Below are 21,964 nucleotides of genomic sequence, written 5' to 3'. Positions count from 1 at the left end.
CAAGGAGTCACTTTGAATATCACAGCAATAGCAATGACTCTTGCCAGAGTCAGTAGCTTTAAGTTAAAGGTAGAAGGAAACCAGATTACTTTATGCCAATGAGTGTCAGACAAAAAATTAAGGAATTAAGGGTAAGATATTTGTTGAATCAAAATATCAGTTGTAAAATCCCGTTTCATTATCTTTTGGTACCTTTAAATCTAATTATTCCCACCAACATTTTCTTCTGTTTCTGGCTTTGTGGTAGCGCTGTTGATTGCATAACTACGGCTTCAGTGTTGTTGCCGGTTTCTGCAGTACATTGGCAGCAGATGGGGCACAAGCGTTGCTGTTCTCTTCCAAATGACCTGCAACTCTTGTTTCCCGTGTCCTGCTGAAGCTGTGCCTGCCTTAATTACTGGTGAATAAACCTGCCATTGCTTGCTCCTGTGCATTCTCTCTTCCTCCGTGCCCTCCCTTCAAAGGAAAGCATGACACAGATGAAAAAGGTGGGGCTTTGCAAGCTGAAGTATATCAAAACGTTCCTCTTTGAGTAATGATTTCAGTAGGATTGCTGGGGCGTATCCTGGAGACTTTGGTAAGTGCTCCACAGCGGTAGGTGATTAGACGTTGGTTTTTCTGTACTGAAGAGTGTATACTCTTAATACACTGAAACTGAGGTGGCTGTGCATTTGAAGTTTGGCAACATCCTTTTCTTTTTGGAAGCTTTCACCTAAAATGTTAGTTGCTAGAATTATGTTATGCAAATAGTGGTTAGATTTATCTGAAGCCTTTCTGTGAATGGAAGCTGGTCTTGCTTATTCAGTAGCAGACAAATTTTTAAAAGCCTATTGATTTAAGTCTCTTTAGAAGTAGTAATTTTTATCACTTTCTTTTTTATTAGCTACTTCCAGGCTGAAGATTTCTTTGGAATCTGCTCCTTCAAGTGCTGTGCAAGTCAGAGTAATAGTCTTATACTTTGGAGGATTATTCTGGTGTTTATCTAATGGTTATTACGCTCAAATGTGTTAGTTTAAGAATGTTATGCTTTAATGCACGGATCAGTGCTTTAAAACTGTTTTGCTATTTATTTCATGGATCGGAAATGTGATAGAAACTGAACTGCATTTGCCCGTTACACTGACTGCAGCTGTGTCACATCTTTTAAAGTATGTACGGTTGCTGTGTTATTTCTAACAGTCATGGAGTTAAGCTTTGCTCGCAAATATCAGCTGAACACTGTGGTATCAATGCCGCTCTTCAAAACTTAAATTTACAGATAAGTCCAAGGTTTTCAGGGTTCCTTTGCACTTGCTTTTTTTCAGTTTGCAGCACGTTCATTCTTATCAATTATTTACAAATGTAGTGAGACAAACTCGAAGTACTTTAGTGTTTTGAATGAATAATTTAATGTCCTTATTTCCTTTTAATCTTTTCTCTGTACAGTTACATCCATAGTCACTTTTCTGGTGTTAACTTACTAAACAAATCAACAAGTCAAGTAAAACTTTGCCAATGAGCATCTTGCATAGATCCAGACCAAAATGTATTTCTTCCTGTGTAACTTTTATCTTTGAATTACAGCTTTAAAAGCATCTTTATACCAAACATCTGTTGTATGAAATGATTAGAATTGTGTACTGGGTTATTAGGAAATACCTCTCCCGATTCACAGTTGACAATCTTACTCCATTTAAGTGATGTGTGGTGGTGGGGGGGGTGTGTTTATTTTAAATAACATAATGTTTTTAGGAACGATACTCTCAGCTATCTTCGTCTTGGTTGTTACCAAAGCTAGCACTTGACAAGGACAGGATCATTGCTTTGTGGCTGTAGCCATTTAAGTTCCGCTGGCGGCTTGTCTTTGTAGAAGAGGAGCTGCAAGAGCTTCAATAGCTGCTGCTCTGCCTATGCTTGGGAACCATCCTTGCACTAGGTAAAATGTGCAAAGCTTGTGTGCTGCCTGGAGAGGGAAGGACTAATTCTAAAATGTTCGAGGTGCTGAGTGAAACCCATCATAACCCCAACACTAAGCTCAGCTGTCTTGTAGTAGCTTGCACCATTTGGAAAAGTGGTATGGGAGCTACTGGTCTTGTCTCGGTGGACTTCTTGTTTGCCAGGCTCTTCTTGATCTGCTCTGAAGTCAGGGTCATGCAGGGAAGGGGGATGTTGCCCGGAGGACCCTGGACTTGTTTGGTGTTTAGATGGTTTGTGAAAACCCAGGCAGGCCTATAGGTGGATAACAGATTGTTTTGTACTTAAGGAAGGTAAAGCCAGACGGTATTTGACCGGACTGTATAGCCAAACTATAAAGCAAGAACCACTGTGTTTGGTCTTGTATCTCTTAGTAAATGAGTAGTAGCCAAGTCCTGAATTGATTTGCAGGTTGTTCCTTGGACCTCACTTCATGGGTGCCCAGCACGAGGCTTGACTGGCCCCGAAATGGTCTTGGCAAAGTCATGAGCAGAAATGGTAGCTTGATTGTTCTTGGCTTCATCAAGTGCTTCCCCTGCCTTGAATGGAGCCGTTCCCTTTGGACCAAGAGATCACTAGTGCAGGCACTCGCAACACTCTTGGGGTCCATAGGCACACAGATATTTGCAGAACCACTGAGCACTGGCTCAGTCCCTCTGCCTGCCCAGCACCCCTGCCTGGAGCATTAAAAAATAATATATTAAGAAAACAGAGACTGCAGTGATCAGGTGCAGGGCTCAGCCAGATGAGCCCAGTGGCCTCATTTCACATGCCAAGGGCCCCTTTTTATACCCTCTTCTGCCTATTCCTTCTCTGTTCCTCCTTGTCTGCCTTCCCCTTCTCAGCTGACAGGGTTCCACCAGCCCTATGCAACATCCTTGAATCGGGTTTGCACCTTTATCAGCCGCAAAGTGCCAGTTTGTATGAAGTGCCTTGCTAACCCACCAATTACTATGACTGACAAGGTGTTTTTTCTTGTCGTTGTTTCCATTACATTTGACTGCCAGGTTTGAGCCTCTGTATAATTTTTGTATGGCTTCCCCTTTTTCCTTAGTATCCCATTTGACAAACCTGCCCCATCAGATAATGTCTTGGGAATAAACATTCCCACATTCACCATACTCTTATCAATTAGTATGGTTGACCAGATTTAGGTCTCGTCACTCCCTCTGTTACTGCCTGTCAGTCAGGTTTTCCTTTATGTTTGTTCTTGTTTATGGCTTCCTCCTTTGCTTATCCCTTTTTGCATAGAAGAAGTCCTCGAGCACAACATTTAAAGAAATGGATGCTTTCTCCATCCACAGACCCTTACAGTTCCTGGGCAAAGCCATAACTTTCTTCTGGAGATCTGAAGCAGGGCATGACCAGACCAGTGGCCTCTTTGGAAGTCAGTTTGTTCTAGTCTCTGGTTGTGATGAGCCATTTTATTAAGTTTACCACAAAGTCTTTTCCTAAATCTGGCACAAAGTTTTCCGGATTTCTACCCTTGCTCCGAAGATGGAGAGTCCCGGAGTTATTAACGTAAAGGAGGTTACAAACTTCAAAGCAGGACTGAGCTTTATTTTCTTCTGCAGCTCTAACACCTTTCTGCAGTGCTGAGAGGGGGAATAAATTGGTCTGAGGCAGATCCACTCTCTGAAATCTTGAGCAAGTGTGTATGGCCTGATGTTTATCTGCAGCCAAAAAGAGTTCCCATGTGGAAGACTTAGGCCAGCACAGCTGTAGCTCCCAACTTCTCAATGTATTTTGAGAAATCACCTTTGGATCAGTATTTCAGAGTTGAAATTAGTGAGAGATGATGATGGGAGATGAAGAGATTGCACACCATTGGGTTTCGAAGGAAAAGAGGTTTTTTTGTTATTCCTCTGGGCTGAGAATTCCGAATCTTTGCGGTGGGGGTCTGTGGAAGGTGGTGTGGTGCTTGGAAGCTCAGGTGCATGTGGAGTCCACCTGAAATGTAACCAAACAGCTGGATTATGTACCGGTTTTCAGGTTTGTGCCTGAATTGCGGTACTACATGATTCTCTCAGGCCATGCAATCTTAGTTCAGTGTGTTCCTGTGCCTGGGAAGGGATGCTTTTTGCCATACCATGGCAGTATCCCCTGGGAGGCAAGCCTGGTGTACACAGCAAGAGGAAAAAGCTGGAGAGAAAAGTGTTGGAAGTGGGTAGAGTTTGAGCTCACCACATTAGCTGGTTGCCAGCATTCCTTTCAGGAAAAGATCTTTTCTAATATTATTTTGCGAAGTAACATAAAGGGAATTGAAGTACTTGCTGTTAGCATAAATGAAACTTTGTTCTGTGCTTTGGTGCAAATGACATGATGCTCCTTCAAAGACAGTGAGGTCAGTACAGGTATTTAGAGGGCAACTCAAGTGTGTTTGTTTCCAAGGGTGACTTGATAACTTTTGGATCCTATAAACATTAAATCCACTTTTCAGGTTGCAAATGTTGACTGTCCTTGTTACAGAGGGGACCAGAGACCTGAGAGATCAGTGTTTGGGTGCTGCATCTACTCTGAGCTTCTGGTGTGCTGCCAGACCAACTTCTTTCTACACTGCAGTTGGTGTTCTCTGTGATTGAAATGTTTTTTCTTAATATCCCCACTTAATTTGTAAACACGCTGGGTTTGGCATTGCTCATTGTATATAAACACAGAATAGCAGAAATTCCTCAGCCCACCCATCGGAGATGGGAGAGGGGAATTGAACTCAACAGAATGGCATATAACGTATGTTTCTTTCTCAAGGCACGTTGACTTGGAGTTCTATCTTGAGTGGGAAAAGAGAGAGGAAAGTCTCTTTGTGGTATCAAATAAGAGAAAATATTTCCTCTGAATGTTATTTGCACATTTTGGGAATCAATACACTCTTCCTAATTACTTATACTGGATTTGAATAACCTCTCCCTTCCAAGAGCACTAAGTGTCCTTGCTGGTTTTTATCTAGTGAAACAAATGACGGTTGCTCCTCATTCTCCCCTTCCACCATGCCCTTTCAGATTTCTATGGGCACCATGCGGCACCGAAGAAATGGCAATTTTGAGAGCTCCAGACTCCTTTATTCCAGCATGTCTCGCAGCACAGACGTGTCCTGCAGTGATGCTGTGAGTATCTGGTAAATCTCTGGTAAGCTCGGGTGTTGTCTTGAGAGTGGCCCCAGAGGTTATTAATAAGGTCGTGTCAGGAAGAAGGACGATTTTTTTTTTTTTTCTCTCCATTTTTTTTTTTTAAATTTCTGGAGAAGTTTTCCCAGCCAGGGACACTTCCAGCAGTAGCAGCTTTGTTGACATGGAGGAAGCCTAGGAGGAGGTGTTGCATTTCTTTTGATCCCTGTAACTCTTTATTGTGCTTCCTCAGTCACTTCTGGTTTAAAATCCTTTTACACAATTCAGTTGGAGACAAATCCTCTGTCGCTGTAAAGAGGAACCCGCGCCTCTTCACGTTTCTTGATGGCAAAGGCAGACAACATATAATTATGTTAAACATCCTTTGAAAAGCCTCAATCATTTGCTGATCACAGCGATTGTCTGGCAGATTTCTTGCTGCTGATGGGCTTGCAAGAGCCCTAATGACTCGCTTTTAGGGCTTTAGCAAGTGCTTCCCTCTCCCTTTTATTTTTTTGGTCTTGAATCATTGTGGCTTTTACTGGCTAATTATGTTCTTTCATTTTCCGCGTTTTGGATATTATACTGTTTCTGCTTTTCTACTTGGAGTGACTCGAACTGCTGTTTAACTATAAATGTTCTGTCAAAATGGTAAACTAAGCTATGGCTGTATGTCTTCCTTTTTCATCTCAAACTAAATCCTGGCTTACAAATCCAAGCTGCGCTTAAAAACAAACAAACCCCCCCAAACCTCTATATCTTTATCAGCAAGTGAGAAACTTCTTGTTCTGCTTTGCTAGCCTGCAGAGGCAGATCGGGGTGAATTTGCATCCCCCAGATTTGAAAGCTTCCTGTGCACTTGTGGAGTTTCATGGTTAATATGAGAGTTAATGGTTAAACAAACTGGAGAGGCTTTGCATTCCACTGAGCTCACATAAAGCATGACTTCAGTTGTTCAGGTCTCCTGCTGGGGCCTTTTTGTGTTAGCCCCTACCGAAGAAGACATAAATGTCCTTTTTTTTTCTTTTTTTTTTTTTTTTTTCTTGGGAAGAAAGAGTGTTTACGATATTCTTTTAAGCATTATCTAGACGAGAGTTAACTGCTGGTTGAAAAATATTGTCAGTGCTGCAAGTTATTAGAAAACATGGCAACGCATGCAAATAGAAATGTTCTATTGCTAGAAATAGTCTACAGCTAACCCTATTGTGCCGCTGCATTTGTGAAAGGTGTTTTCTATGTTGGTCTTCTGGATTAAAAACTAAAATTAAAATAGGCTCTCCAGTAACTCTTAAGATACCAAATCTTGTTTACTCTTCAAGATTTTTTTCTTTTTGGAGGGGGAAGCCTTATCTTCTACTTCTTGAATAGATGTTGTGCATCATAGGTACGAAAATACCGATAGCAGATTTTTTTTGGAATGCCTATTTGTGGGTGGGGTTTTTTTTTTCAGTCTTTTGTGTCCTTTTGACTCCCATCAATACTTTCCAGTTGCCTTCCATCATCCACTTCGAGAAAGGAGACTTATGAATTTGAATGATTTACTTTGTGTTTAAACTGACTATGCTGTTTCTGAGGTTTCTCCTGTTTAACGAGTTACCAAAAGTAATTTTTTTTTTTCTTTTCGAAGGATTTGGTCAACTTCATTCAAGAAAACTTTAAGAAGAGAGAATGTGTCTATTTTACAAAAGACACCAAGTCAATGTAAGCAGGCTTCTTTTTTTCTTGCTCAAGAGGTATGGGGGGCTGGGAGCTGCGGGTATTTCTGCCTGCAAAGCCATGTGGCAGTGCTTGGGGGAAAGCAAACTTTTTTTCTGGAGAGTTTGAATCCAGCAGTGCAACCTCACCTCAGTCTCGCTTACTTGTACAACTCCTTTCATTGTCACTGCTTGTTTGCAGACACCTGGTATATTCTGCAGGCATGGTCAAAAAAGCTGAAAGTCTGATGGTCAGACAGGCACCCTGGAGTGCTTCTCCCAGCTCTAGACCAGCGTTTTTCAAACTGTTTTGATTGCACACCCCGTCATTAAAAATGTTGTGAGCGTACCTCCAGCATATGTTTATTTGTAAACTATATGCGTCTACTATTGTGCTGACATTTTGAATGCTATGAAACACACATAAAAATAACAAAAAATGATGAGATAAAGATAAAATAAACCTATTTCATATATTTTTTTAAAGTTCATTTAATATGTCCCCCACTTTGGAGACCAATGGCCTAGGCTGTTTGGAGTTGGTGAAAACACTAGAAATATATCAGTTTGAGTTATTCCACAAGGAACTTGATGCAAAACTAGGGGCCTGACCTTCATGCTGTCAGCATGCCTTCCAGCAGCTCTGTTAAAGGGCTTTCATATCAAATTCCATACTTGAAGCATAATTGTGGCAATATATAGGTGCTTTTAGGGATGCAGTAGCAGCACTAGCATTGGTATATAACGTATGTATGTATCAAAGGTTTGCAGAACTTAAATTTTCTTTTTAAACCCAATCACAAATTCTATGCACAAGCCTTTACAGCAGAGACAGGTGGTTGCTAGGTTTTGCTGAAGGTTGACGTTCTGTTAAGATATATTATACTTGCTCCATTTTCAGGCACAAGTACTTAGGCGAAGTTTGAGGACTATAACATTGCTGCTTTTTTTTTTTTTCCTGTAATCTCAGGAGAAAAGTGATCAAACTAATGCAGCTGCACAAGTCCTAATATAGAGCTCTGAGGGCTTCTCAGCAACTAACTCCATTCTCCTCTGAAGCTGTGAGGAAAAATGCTTTGGAGAGAGAGGGGGAGGGAAATTAGTCTAATTTCAGAAAGTCTTAAGGTCCTCTTCTGCTGTCTACAATAGGATGTCTGGTAAAGGACCAACCAGGATGGGAGAGCTGGTTCTTATCAGCTTCTCTTCCTACAAGAGTCATACTTCCTACAAGTCATACTTGATACTTGCTGAGTTATTTCTTTTGTCTACCTATTTTTAAGGTAAAGTGGTTTTATTTTCAAGCTACAGTAGAGTAGAAGAAACCATATAAGTTTTCTCTCCTTCAAAGAGATGTGCAGTGGCTTACCTTTGCAGGAGGGCATTACTCAATCTCATGTGCGGTCTGCAAGTGAACTGTTAAGGTCACTGTAAGCACACAAATTGATGTCCTCATCTTAATCATTTTAGCCAAGGCATTGTTCATTTTGTTTGTTTTCCCCTGAATGTTGCCAAATTGCACAATGCTCTTAATAGTGTTCCTCTTGCCTTGTCTCCCCATCTTTGTTTTTGTGTTGTTATCACAAAATTAGCTACCAGCTCCAGGTTTGCTGCAGAATAACACTTCTTAGAAATGTCCTAGTTGAGCAGAAGCTTTGAAGGTGGTTTCAGTTGTGAAAAATTTCTGTTTCTTGTTAATGAACTTACCAGAGATTATTTATCTCTGCTAAGAGTGGTAACTGTGGAGTTTCATGCCTATTCACTCTTCTTTCAGGGGCAACTTATGTAAGTGTGGATACCCTGAAAATCAACACATAGAGGGCACTCAGATTAATAACAATGAAAAATGGAACTACAAGAAGCACACTAAGGAACTTCCTACTGATGCCTTTGGGGACATTCAGTTTGAAAACATGGGAAAAAGAGGAAAGGTAAGTGATTGTATCAAGGGTATGTGTGAGGCCCTTGTTGGGTGAACTGTATTCAGAGTACTGAATCCAACACCTGTGGAAACCCCTGAAAAGCAGGGAAAGTGAAGCTAAAGTTGATTTTATTCTAATGGGAAGGGGCTTCCACAGCTGAAATCAGGACAAGGAGTTTGACTATGACGGAGACAAGCTGATTTCTCCAACCTTGAAAATAGGTAACAAAGAATAATTCCTTCTATGTTGTTTGTTTCACGGGCTGATGATGGGAGTGAAAAGAGGTTATCTGTTTCCAGACATGACAGAAGAATGGGTGAATGAGGGTGATGCTCAATTATTACTTTTCTTTTTTTCATGTAGCCAGTGTTACTGAATTGCCCTGTAATACAATTCGGAATGTCCTGGGCAAGGAGGAAGAAATTTACACTAGATCTGTGATGTCTCTCACAGAGACTCTGTACCCTGACTGTGAGACTTGGCAGTTACAGTGGCCATTTGGTGGTCCCTGTCTACACTGAAAAGTCATGGTGTTGAACAGCAACTTAGCACCATTTTACCAGTCTTAGTGGTGAACCAAGCATGATAAGCTGAAGTGCAAGAATGATCAAGCACTTGATGAAGGTGCATTGTGCCTGTCCATCTGACTTCAACACCAAGATAAAGCTGTTTTTTTGGAGCAGTGCACCTTTCCAGTGTGGACTAACTTATGCTTTAGAAAGAAAATGGTGTGAGGGTGCACACCAGTGCAACTCTTGGGATGGGAGCATGTGTGGTGTGCTTTGTCTTTGGAGGTGCAGCAGGATCCAGAGATGATAACCAAGTTTGATTGGAAGGGCTCTCTGGAATTTTCTGGGCAAAGCTCCTGCTCAAAGCGTGTCTATGTAGAGCAGATTGCTCAGGCACGTGACCAACTGAACTTTGAGTATTTCCCAGGATGGGGAAGCTACAATCACTGTAAATTCAATGGGGTTGTAAGGTATCAGTCGAACTTAACAGTTTTTGTTCCGTTTGGTGTGTTGTGGTGTTTGTGTCGTATGGTGCGTGGTTTGTTTTTTTTGTTTGTTTTTGTGGTGTGTGGTTTTTTTGCGTGTGGAGATTTTTTTTTTTTAAATTATTATTATTATTTCCTGGTTTTCTTTGCTAGGGGACGGTGCAGGGGTGGAAAGAAGAAAATAATGTTGCTGTTTCTGGTGACTTACACTGGTACTGTGTGAGGAGTGGCATGTGGCTGAGCTCATCTGCCTCCTCTAAATGACTGATACTTACCAACAGTGCAGATTGAGACAATCAAAATAAATGAGGAAAATCAGAGCATGCTATGTAAATTTATTGGGTTTGTTTTATGCAAAGTAGCAGAAACAGGAGGCAGTTGGGTGGGAAGTAAGACTGAAGGTTTTGAATCACACTTGAAGAGACCCAAGTACTTCACATATTTGTTGAAATGCATATTTTAGCTTCATACCACTGTGGTGTAAGCTGCTGTGTATCTTTACTGAAAAAAGAAATTACTTGCTCTGTTGCAAAATTTCTGAGTTTTCAGAACTTAAACGTTCTTTCCTCATGTTGTGTCCCCCTTCCTACCTTGGAAATTGGTTTGTGTGCCCACAGTTGTTTCATGAGGATTCTCAAGGTCACTGTGCATGTTTCAGAACATACCTTGTTCAGATGCTGTATATCAGCCTGCTAATCTATCCCATCAGCACGTTTCCTGTGGTTACGTCTCTATTCCACGTTCTCATTCCCTATATTGCAAGGCACCTGCTGGTCTCCAGCACTGCAAAATGTTTTCTCTTGATTTTGTGTACAGTGGGGAGAACTTAAAACTCAAGGTAACCTGGGAGTTGCAGACTATTATCCATGAGGGATGGGAAGTTTTATACCCTGCATTATACCTTTTAGAGTGGATGAGTCCTAAAAAGCCCTGAGCAGAAATATTAGATGCGAACAGACCAATAAAATTTCTATGTTTAGTTAAAGTCCTGCTTGCACTCTCATTTTTTGCAGCATTGCTTAGGTCCTGTAACATCCAAGGACATTGCAGTTGCTCTATTTTATGTTCTGGTAGCTCTCAATTTGGGAAAAAAAAAAAAAAAAGCTTCTCCTGAATGCCTTTCTGAGTTCAGCTGCTGAAAAACACTTGGGATCGCCTGTATTTGGGTGTTGGATCGGTCGTTGTTGAGGTGCACCAGCCGAATGCACCAGGAGATGGCACCGTTGTACCTCGGAGAAAGAAAGTGGCTCAGCTGAGGGTTTCCCCCGCTTGAGTAAGAGCCTGCAAAGGACTCTGGAGGTGGCAAGTGCCAGATAAATAGCTGCTGGAACATTGAATGTATAGGTGAAAACAAGTCATTCAACCGGGAAGCTTAATTGTCGATGGAGCAGAGGTTATCGTACGGATACAAGGTACTTGGTGTACTGGTGGGGTTTAGGAGAAATGCCTTCCAACTACAGAGCTAACAAGGTTTGCGGTGGAGCAGTTCGTGCTTCTGGTAGGCTTCCCTGTCCTGTGGGGGATCCTCTCCTGGAAAACACCCAAGGCTTCATGTGGGTGATGATTCTTAGTGCAGAAGCTGGGGGGGTCCCTTAGCCCTCCTGTGTGGGTGCTGGAACCTGCTGGGCTTCCTCTGGGATGTGCTGTTCTGAGCCAGGTGCCTTAACTGCTTCTCTGAACTCATCCAGGAACAGATGAATATGTTGTTTCATTTAAGTTAAATGCCCCTGAAGATAAGACATTTCTTCTTGGAACTAGTCCCTTGGCTTTGTTCTCCTGCAAGTACTGTGCAACCTATACAAGGTCCGCTGTGATTCAGGTCTAAGTTACTCGTTTTTGTCCCCTAGTATGGGTTGCATAGCTGTGACTGGCTTCCAAAATTCCATGTTTAAACTACTAACAGTGATGAAATTGTAAAAGAGATCTTAAGTAGCATAGCAAAAAAGCCGGAGAGCCCTTTTACAGAAGGGGAGAGATAGTAGGTCCATCTGAAGCCAGTTTATCTATCTAGTGTGCTTTTTGGCATGCTTCTACAGTGTTCAAGATTTACCAGAAGTTTGATAAAGTTGTTATGTGTTATACTTAAAATACTGTTATGGGTATATGTTATGATGGGGCACCATGCTCATGGAGCCTGGAATTCATAGCTAGTCAAACTAAAGCTTTAATAGTGTCATCAAAATAAGACTAATTATATAGTAGTTCACTTATAACGCTACCACTAATCCATAATCTAAGCTATAAATGGCTTTGTTACAGTTAAAACTTTTATACTGTGAACTTCCTCGGTGTTGTGTTCATCCTTCCAGTGTTCCTCTGAATCCCGAGGTCAGTGCTCTTGCCTGCCTCAGGTGGAAGGAGGGTTCAGAGGCTTTATGCTGACCCTGGTGGTTGCTTAAGCTTTTGGTACTGATCCCATCCTCCTTGGTGTTCTTGGAATTATTTTTACAGATTTCTCTCAAGACAGTCTGTTTATACTTTTTCAGTGGTTCCAAATTACACAGTTCTTTTGGTCCTATTTGTTACTTCTAAAACCAGTTTTACTTGATTTACAAGGCTACATTCAAATAATGACCATTGATGGTCAATGTGATTTCTTCTTACACACTGGGACCTCTGTCTTTTGGTGCCCGCATTCTTCCATGCCACCTTTTATTTGGGTCATAAATTGTTCAATACCCACAGAATAACTGTTTGTTACTGTTACGACGTAAAGCAAATCAAGTGTAGACAATATTTATTGCACTGCTAGACAACTGCTGTCACAACTATACTTAGCTCAGGTCAAAGAGATCCTGAGAGTCTGCGCTCTCAGTTCAGTGCAAACCCCGTAGAATTTTACTAGTAATAGCAAAATTCGTATTTCTGGGGCCACACAATTTAACTTCTTCCAAATTAAGGATGTATGCAGCACAAGTTGGCAGTGCAGCCTGAGCACTGCACTACCCACTGACCAGGGTGTTAGAGGTGCAGGCTGCAGTTTTGGAGCTGGACTTGGAAACAGTGAAGCTGGGAGGTCTTCAGGCCGGCAGTTCTGTTCCTTGCTATGCTGCCGATCTGACGCTGCTGCTTCTGTTCTGCTCACAGTAAGACTGTACTTTGTCTCCAGATCTGAGCAGCGATCGGTCAAGAGAGGAACGTACCTTGCAAGTCTTAGTGATGGGTGTCTGGTTGTAAGGAGAGGATGAAGAGGCTTTATAAGAAGAAATAAAAATTTAAGCTCTGATTCTTCATACCTTCAACCTTTGCCTGCTGGTGTTTGGAGTGAGAGTGTACATTAGAGAATAAAATGCAATTCCTGGTCTCTTCTCAGCTATCACTATTTATCCCTTGCTATATTTGTTTCTCTTATTTTTCCTAACCCAAGTACATCCGTTTGTCATGCGACACGGACTCCGAAACACTCTACGATCTCATGACCCAACACTGGCACCTGAAAACCCCAAACCTTGTCATCTCTGTCACTGGGGGCGCGAAGAACTTTGCGCTCAAGCCCCGTATGCGCAAGATATTCAGCAGGCTGATCTACATTGCCCAGTCCAAAGGTAAAGAACCGCGTGTGTGTCTGTGTTATTTTATTGCTGCATAATGCTCTTGGAGCAGTAGCTCAAAGGGTCAGCGGGGAAGCAGAGCATTCGGTTGGGTTCTGCTTGGTTGGTGCACTTGGGGCAAATGTGACCTGGAAGTTTGGAAGTAACAGGGCTGTGAGCTAGTCATCAGGATGCCCACGATAACATAAGTTGTGTAGCATGTTGTTTGTGTTTAACTGAAGAATAAATGTATCTTCTGAGGGGACTGGGTTGTGGTACCTTAAAGATAATGCATTAGGAGGATGGGTATTCCACTACGTTCTCCCAGGTTATTGCATGTTGTCCCCAGGGGCCTGGATTTTCACAGGAGGCACGCACTACGGGCTGATGAAGTACATCGGGGAAGTGGTCAGAGACAATACCATCAGTCGGAGCTCGGAGGAGAACGTGGTGGCTATTGGCATAGCAGCCTGGGGCATGATTTCCAACCGAGAAAGTCTGATTCGCAATGGTGATAATGATGTAAGAAACGTGTACGGGTTGGTGGGGAAGCAAATAGGAGGCTCAGCTGTCAGTTGTACAGATGGTGTCCCTGACTGACTGCTGTTCTCAGCAATAACAGTATCTGTGCTAGGCTGGTGCTATCAGCCATGTAATGATGAACTGAGGGGCCAGTCAAGCTCTTGCTTGTGTGTCTGGTAAAGCAAACCTCAGCAGGATGCTTTTCTGTGTGGTGTTTGTGTAGAAGCACATCTGTCTACTTAGCCCGAGCTACTGTGTCGGAAACAATTCAACCTGGGGCCAGCTTTTCTTCAGTGCATGTAGCAGTGAGATAAAATATCAGGTGCTCTTCCCAGAACAGGAGGAAATGAAAGTGTTCTCATGTCCAAGATGGTTGCACACATCAGGCCTGGTGGGAAGGATTTCAGCTGTGGGCTTAGTGTGTCTGTGTGGAAATTCAGCTGCTCTAATTTCATGTCTGGCAGAGCATTAGGGAATAACCTCTTCCATAGATATTCTATTAATGGCTGCTGTGAAATTCCCGCACAGTAGCCGATAGTGGGGATTCGCATGGGCGAAGACACTTTGTACCTGCTGCTGCTGTTGCGGATCTTGGTCATAGAATCATTTTGGTTGGAAGATAACATGAAGATCATAGAGTCCAATGACAGGTCATCAATACTATTGTCTTATCTGTCAGATATCCTTGTTTTTTGTCTTCTAGATGTTACAGAAAATGTCTAAACCCCACCCTGCTAGATAAATAAAACCAGCTCGGTTTGCTGAGGGCTCTAAGGAGGTATGAGGGTCAAACTAGATGATCTCAAGAGGTCCCTTCCAACCTAAAAAAATCTGTGATTCTCTGAGGCATTGAAAATTTGCCACAGATTTAATTTTCTAGTGACTGAGGAAGCATGCATTACTTAACAGGATTTTTGAAAAGACCAAACTGTTGCAAATAACTTCCACCGTTCAGTTGGCTGAGGTGAAGTTACAAGAGGATCATCTCAAATCAGGCCACTCTTGTAAAGAAAAACTTTCTCTGCAGATACTTATGCTGCGCTTTTGTTTGGGGTTTATCTCACTGTCTTCTGCTGCTCTTGGGACTGCCAGTGAGCAGTGTCTTGAGTCAGGAAATCCAGACTCCTGACTAAGGAGGATAGTTGATGGCTAAGGGGTTCAGCTGTCACCAGCTTGTCCCTGAAGGATTGTGCATGCTTTGCCCTTGGATATCCATTAAATGCTGTGCTTGTTCTTCTAGGGGTACTACTTGGCCCACTACATAATGGACGATCTCAAGAGAGACCCTCTCTATTGCCTGGATAATAATCACACTCATCTCTTGCTGGTCGATAATGGCACCCATGGGCACCCAACGATAGAGGCGAAAGTACGAACTCAGTTAGAAAAGTACATTTCGGAGCAGGTTATCCCAGGTAGGTGTGGGCATCAGGCTGCACATGTCCTACTCCTTAGTCCGTGCTTTGGGGCTGATTCCCAGCAATTTTCTGGTAACAAGAGAGTACTGATAGCATCCCATGGATGCCGAGCTGGAAAGGATGGTGTTAACTGCCTTGCATCTTCAGCACTTTCAGGAATAACCAAACTTCTTCAGACCAGTACTCCTGCCCTCGTCTTCCTTTCTGTATGTGATAGTAGTCCTTTGTGGGACATGGGAAATGATCTGTTCTGGCTATACACCCCTTCCCTCACTTCCTGCTGGAAGCTGACCCTTCTACATATTTCCTACCTGGCACTGATTTCCAGGTAGCTGAAGCACAGCTATACAGCAGCTGAAAGTAGACTTTTCCTAAAATACTCATTTTTGAGTGCAATTGATCCATCTGAAACCTACTCCTAAATAATTTCTCTTTCCGACCCTTCTTTGCCAAAATGGAAAAAAATCAAAAAACCTTGAGAGGAAATTCTTAGTTAAAGATTTTTACTGTGTACCTCAGCTGAAGCATACATGCTGTTAGTTATGACAAAGCACCCAGAATCATCATGAAACTTGGTGTTTCTCTTAAACATTGGCTCCTAGAGCTATAGGATTTTTAGCATTCCTTTACAATTTAAAATGTGAAGAGGTTCTGAATCTTAACTTGTGATAAGAACCTTGCACCTAGACTCAAAATGGTCAAAGCAAGAAATGCAAGAAATGCAGTGTTTTGGGGACTTTGGAGCTAATAAAAATTATGATTGTTTGGAGAAGAAAAAAAAGCATCTGGTGGAGGAGAAGGGTGTCTGAAGCCAGCTGTGCAGAATGTCAGGCAAAACTGAGTTTTCTTTACAAAAAGGAAAAGCTGTTAATAAATTGGGCAAAGTCAACAGTAAACTAGTATTGTCGTTTGCTTGAGCTGCTTGGAAATTCTTTTATTGTACTCAAGAAAAATGAGTTGTTCAAACTGCATTAATGGGTTGAAACTTTCCTTTTTTTTTTTTTTTTTTTTCTTTTGGCATGTTTTACAGAATCTAACTATGGTGGGAAGATTCCAATTGTGTGTTTTGCCCAAGGTGGAGGGAAGGAGACTTTGAAAGTAAGTTTATTTCTTTTACTTATTTCCAGGAGTGATAGTCGGGACATAGCTCTAGCATTTAAGAGAGACTTCTCCACAAGCAATGTGATAAAGTAGCCAGTCCTATTACTTATTGAAACTTGATCAGCACTTGCTACAGAGAGACCTTTTTGCAATTGTATTTAAACTTATCAAGTTTGTTTCAGTTAAAATTTTCTGTGCAAAGTTTCTGCCTCAGGCTGACATCCTAGAAAATTTTTGACTGGGACTGTTCAGTTGTCTCGCTTCGTTTTAAACTTTGTTATGTAAAGCATACACTTTAGCGGGGCCCTTAAGAAAACCACTTTGATCTAGTTAGCAAAAAAGAATGTCTTGCTTTTGTCATGGACCCATTGTCCAATTTACAGGATTAATATGCTCACAGTTTTGACTCAAAGGTGTTTTTTTTAGTTCTCATGAAACTGTCTGTTCAGGTAGCTGATGTTCTGTTTTTCTTCTGATTAATCATAACTTGCCTTGTCTCCTTCTGTGCGATTTGCTGGCAGACAGTTTATGTTCTGTTGACTGTGTTCTCAATGGTGGAGATGCAAATGAAATAAATGTCTGCTATTGTGGTCTTTGCAACAGGATAGCTAATGACTCTTCCATCATTACTTCAGCACCTTTTATTTCTTGCCCATAAGCCATGTACAACATTGTTGTATGAGAAATTACATAAGTAACTACTTGGAGACGTACAGTAGCACTGGAGTTCACTATTCTCATGATGCTACAGAAGTGATCTCAGTGGAGAAGATTGCTGCTTGTACCTGCAGCACATAAAGCCAGAGCCCCTGTTCTCAGCTGTGGTGGTACCTGAGCAATGTTGTGCCATAAACCAGCACATAAAACAGTGTTGTGGTGTGTCCTGAATGCCGTTTCCACTTGGCAATATTCCTGATCTGCTGATCAACTCTAAAGTATGGCAGATGGTGATTTCTGTTCCTCAGTTAATGTGGGGTTCTTCACAGCTCTCTGTTATTAGATGAATGCAGTTTTAAAGAGTCGTCATTGCTAAAGGTATCAGTGTGTAGTAGTTTTTGTTTTTCTCACCTAAGTCAAACCTACAGTCTCTTGGCTTTCTTACTCAATAGTAGGTTCTAATACCACAGTCATGCTTCAAGTGATCACCTTTCCCTCTTTGGCTCCCTAGTCTATCAACGTGGCCATCAAGAGTAAGATTCCCTGTGTTGTGGTGGAGGGCTCTGGCCGGATTGCCGATGTTATCGCTAGCTTGGTGGAGGTAGAAGGCACTCTTACATCTTCATGTGTCAAGGAGAGCTTGCTCAGGTATCTGCCTCGCACCATTTCAAGGCTCTCGGAAGAGGAGACCGAAAGCTGGATCAAGTGGGTAAGTGTGTGCTACCATGGGGAGCTGGCAAGGCTGGAAGCAGGAGAAGGGTAGAGGAAACAGGAGGTCTGGTGTCTTCCAAATGAGGGATGCTGCTGCCTAGTGAGACCTATGAGGATGTGCAGGGATCCTTGCCATGACATGTCTATGGGTATTTGAAAGAAATTCCAAACTCTTTTGACTTACAGGGATTGGAAAAAAGGAGCGAGGGGGCTGCAGCCTTTTGGAAAGGCAGCACATGTCTAGGCACAGGAGAGCTAAGGTTTTGTTGCTGTCTGTTCCCTGGATGCTTTGTGATTCCTCTGAAGCACTGGCTGGTGGATGTGTCTTGTGGCTGATGTGCTGGTCGCTGTTGCAATTCCTTTGCGTGCTCTGTGAAGGTGGATAAACTGGATATTTGCTGAATCGGGCCTCACACTGCCAAATCCTGTTGAATCACTCGGGGCAAAGGGTTATTGTTGTTACCCCACAGATTTTGGAATTGTAGCGATTCTACTTCAGGATTCTCCCACTTCTTCCGAAAGTTCTTGTATTTCTTCCTGCATCCCTTAAGTATTGGGCAGGACAGATTTCTCTTATGGACTAGGAGGGGTATGTTTAGGACTAGAGGCTTACTTAGTCAACATTTTGCCACAGCATCATCCCTGCCCCATCTCCATTGGGACTCTGTTAGCATTGACTTACGAGTATTGTATACATGGGATACAGCTGAAGGTACAACATTACATATACTAGGAAATGCTGCTTTTGCTTTTCTTTGCTGCTTTGACCAGAAGTAGAGCCTTCAGGATGTAGTCACCGTTGTGATCCCATATGTAACTGTTTGTTACAGGAGTAGTGTGCGTTTTTGGAGAGTGGGAGAACTGAGGGAGTAAGGAGAGCATCTGCTATCTCAAGTTGCATGGGCCAGCCTCAGGAAACTCTTGTAACTCTCTGGTTACCTGACCTTTGGATGGACCTGTTTTTAGATATACTTTTGTTATTAACAGTGACAGAAGAAAATGGCGCTCCAGAAAAGTCTTAACGTTCTGTTATTTTTTTAAGCAGTCTTAGTTCCAACAACACTTCAGCTCACTTGGACAATCCATTACCTTGAGCTAATTGATTTTCTCAAGTAACTGCCCAGTGCTTTATCCTGGGGTCCGATTCTGTTTTTCCTCTCTTGGTTAATTATCTCCTATCCACGCTCACAGTGAGGAGTGGGTGGTGGCTGCATATTCAAACCTCAGTTGAAGTACATAACGGGGGATGGAAAATGTTATATTGCTTTATGTACACTTAAGGCTTCTTCTCTCAGCTTTCTGCCCCCTCACTCTTCAATTTTTTTAAATGAATGTATCAGTGCAAGTTGTTTGCAGGCCCTGGAGAGGCATTCAGACACTTCAACTTCTGTGCGTATTTTCTTTGACGTGAACCAAACAAAGCTGCTGCTATTGAATTTGAAGGAGTTGTTTACTGATAAGGCCTGAGTCCAAACTTTTAGTCAGAGCTTGGCAGAGTGAGTCCATGGGGCAACTTACGAGTTCTCCTGGGCAACCTGCTCCGCTTGACCCTGTTTTGAGCAGCAGGCTATCCAGAGCAATCTTACCATCTCAACAATTTTCTGCTTCTGTATTAAGCTCACAGGGAATAGGACATGGCCTTCTGCGGAAACAGTCCTGCAGAAACCTAGTCTGAACTTGCACTCTGAGCTTGGGGGCTGCAGCATCCAAACCTGGAGAGGAAGAACTGTCTTCTGAGCAGACCCTGAGATTGTTTTCAGTGTGCTAGAATAGAAGTAACTTTATAAGGTTTGGTTATGTGAGAAATTATCTAGTTTTGACGAAGCATGAGGAGCTGGAAACAGTTCTCTAGGCGTTCGAAACTTGCGCTGTCACAATCTGTTTTTATTTCAAGAGTAGTTTCTAATTATTGAGATTGTCTTTTTGGTTATGATGTTCTGCATAGAGGGAATCACAGTTATTTGCTGGATGTTCAGAAGATAATTAATCTTGTACTTGGACTTTAAAACAAATCTCATTATCTGCTTCTATGTGGGCTTGATTAAATTTTAGCTGTACATGGAAATAGGACTGAGAAGCAGCTTTGCTACAATTTTATGGGAAATTTCTTTTAAAGGTGCTCTAGGAGGAGATCAACTACTAAATAGCCTAGATTGCTTTGAAATTGAACTTTTTCTTTTCATAGATCAAAGAAGTCCTTGAGAACCCTCATTTACTGACAGTTATCAAAATAGAAGAAGCTGGAGATGAAATTGTGAGCAATGCCATTTCTTTTGCTCTGTACAAAGGCAAGTAATTGTTTTCCTGTTTGGTTTTTTTTGTGTGTGGGTGTGGTGTGGTTTTTTTTTTTTTAAGAGGTGGAAAATATGTCTGTATTCTAGAACAGCCTTCCCTAGAGCAGTGCCATCTCTCCAGAGTTAAGCTCCTGCCACAGTGTGGAGCTTATCTTCATCTGCAGTGGTGTGGACAGCCCACAGCAGCATTACGGGGTCTGTTAGTGTGGGTGAGATCAAAACTCGGTCCAGATAATTGGGAAGGTAAACTGTTCAGCAGAGCTTTGGGCATCTCTGAGAGAAGCATGCAAGTATGCAACACAACTGGGAGTCAGTCAGGAAGCCAAGCAATCCCAGTTACTTACGAACGTGAATAATTCGGGTTCTGGGCGCTCTATTACTCCAGCGTAGCAGAACTGGTACTCAGTGGAGGTGGTTGGACAGACCTCATCTTCCTGTCTGTGCATGGAGAAAGCTCCTGAACATTACAGCTTCTCATGGCATGGATTTGTGTGGGACCCCACTGTGAATTCTGCAGAATTTCTTTTGCGTAGAGGATGCAGGACATTGAGGAGCTTGAAAGAAATGTTCTGCAGATTTTGGTTGATGGAGTGCTCCTAGCAGTTCATTTGTGGCCTGTATTTGGACCATAAACGTGTCTCTAAGCCTCTAGCATCCTCTAAGATCCAAGCAGGAAGATATACATGAGTCTGGGGAAAGACACTTGATAGAGGTCTTGTCAGGTAGTGTGAAAAGCAAAGATGAATAAGTATGCCAGGAAACTCTTCTGTTCCTGGTCTTTTACCTAGAGGATTGTTCCTTCTCTGCAGCTTTCAGCACCAATGAACATGACAGAGATAACTGGAATGGGCAGCTGAAGCTGCTGCTGGAGTGGAACCAGTTGGACCTGGCCAGTGATGAGATCTTCACCAATGACCGAAACTGGGAGGTACAGACCACTTCTCTCTGAGTATAGTGACATGGGATGGGGAGCAGTGGCTAGAGAGACATCATAACAGCAGCCACTGTCTCAGCACCCCAACCTCTGTGATAAATAAGAATGTCTTTTTCTCCTTGTGCTGATTGCAAAGGTTATCTGCCCATGCCAGAAGTACTCTAGGCTATCCAACAAAGTCAATTGCACACAGAAGAATCTTATTCTGATGAAAATGTGGCAGCATGAAGGAAAATGTGGCTGTTAGCCACATGTGTCAGGCCCCTAGGTAAGCTTTATGTGTCTCATGTACTCCCTAATACTTGCATTTCCATTTCTTCCCAGTCTGCTGACCTGCAGGACGTCATGTTCACAGCCCTAGTGAAAGACAGGCCCAAATTTGTCCGTCTCTTCCTGGAAAATGGCTTGAATTTGAGGAAATTCCTTACCACAGAGGTCCTCAGACAGCTGTACACCAACAACTTCAGCAGCCTGGTGTTCAAGAACCTGCAGATAGCAAAGAACTCCTATAATGATGCGCCCCTCACGTTTGTTTGGAATATGGTTGAAGACTTCCGAAGAGGTCTCAAAAGAGATGACAAAAATAGCAAGGATGAGACGGAGATACGTCTTTCAGTAAGTGATGGACAGTTTGATTCCACTGTGTGTCCACTGAAAGGAAAAAAAAAAATATTGCTTCTGGTATAACAGGATTTACTTAACTAGTCTGGTTTGTATTTCACATTTAACATATCGCTCCATTTTACAAATGCATGTAAGGGTCATCTAACTACAAGAAAAATGGGTGAGTTTGAGTGTTGAGTTAAAGTATTTTCTATTAGAGCAATCAATGCTTTAGTTATGCTTGTAACTTCTACAAATATAAATCGAGAGTCTGGTACAAAGTTCCCAGCTGAATGTGAGGAATTTTGACTCATATTTTGGTACAGGCTCTTGTATCTTAAACCTTGTTTGCTGCAAGGGTGTCAGGCACCTTCTGGACTTCATTTCTTTGCCAGGTGCAACCAGAATTCTTAGTTATCACAGCAGAGTAGGTCCAAACATCAGATCCAGATCTGAGTTTCAAAAACGGGAGCTCAGGCCATCACATAAGAAACTTTGGAAATCATTTTTGGACTTCAGAGATGCAATGC

The 21,964-nt window shown here is 42.3% G+C and overlaps 1 protein-coding gene across 3 annotated transcripts in view; it reads left to right on the top strand.

The window, feature by feature from the left end:
• Positions 1 to 535: 535 nt before the first annotated feature.
• TRPM8 (transient receptor potential cation channel subfamily M member 8) overlaps positions 536 to 21,964 on the top strand; it is a 42,188-nt gene continuing 20,759 nt past the window's right edge. The window contains exons 1-12 of one of the 3 annotated variants that reach the window (XM_065637647.1): positions 536 to 577; positions 4,953 to 5,057; positions 6,685 to 6,758; positions 8,523 to 8,679; positions 13,032 to 13,209; positions 13,544 to 13,716; positions 14,957 to 15,131; positions 16,165 to 16,232; positions 17,404 to 17,601; positions 19,789 to 19,891; positions 20,707 to 20,825; positions 21,156 to 21,446. In XM_065637647.1, coding sequence (XP_065493719.1) covers positions 536 to 577; positions 4,953 to 5,057; positions 6,685 to 6,758; positions 8,523 to 8,679; positions 13,032 to 13,209; positions 13,544 to 13,716; positions 14,957 to 15,131; positions 16,165 to 16,232; positions 17,404 to 17,601; positions 19,789 to 19,891; positions 20,707 to 20,825; positions 21,156 to 21,446 — 1,683 coding nt within the window. Of the gene's footprint in view, positions 578 to 4,940; positions 5,058 to 6,684; positions 6,759 to 8,522; positions 8,680 to 13,031; positions 13,210 to 13,543; positions 13,717 to 14,956; positions 15,132 to 16,164; positions 16,233 to 17,403; positions 17,602 to 19,788; positions 19,892 to 20,685; positions 20,826 to 21,155; positions 21,447 to 21,964 lie in introns of those variants that run through there. The other 2 variants (XM_065637648.1, XM_065637646.1) reach the window with 2 other exon arrangements.

The sequence above is a fragment of the Caloenas nicobarica genome, chromosome 6 (genome assembly GCF_036013445.1).
Source record: "Caloenas nicobarica isolate bCalNic1 chromosome 6, bCalNic1.hap1, whole genome shotgun sequence".
Taxonomy (NCBI): Eukaryota; Metazoa; Chordata; class Aves; order Columbiformes; family Columbidae; genus Caloenas; species Caloenas nicobarica.
The sequence above is the reverse complement of the archived record's forward strand: the minus strand, read 5'-3'. Positions and strand labels throughout refer to the sequence as shown.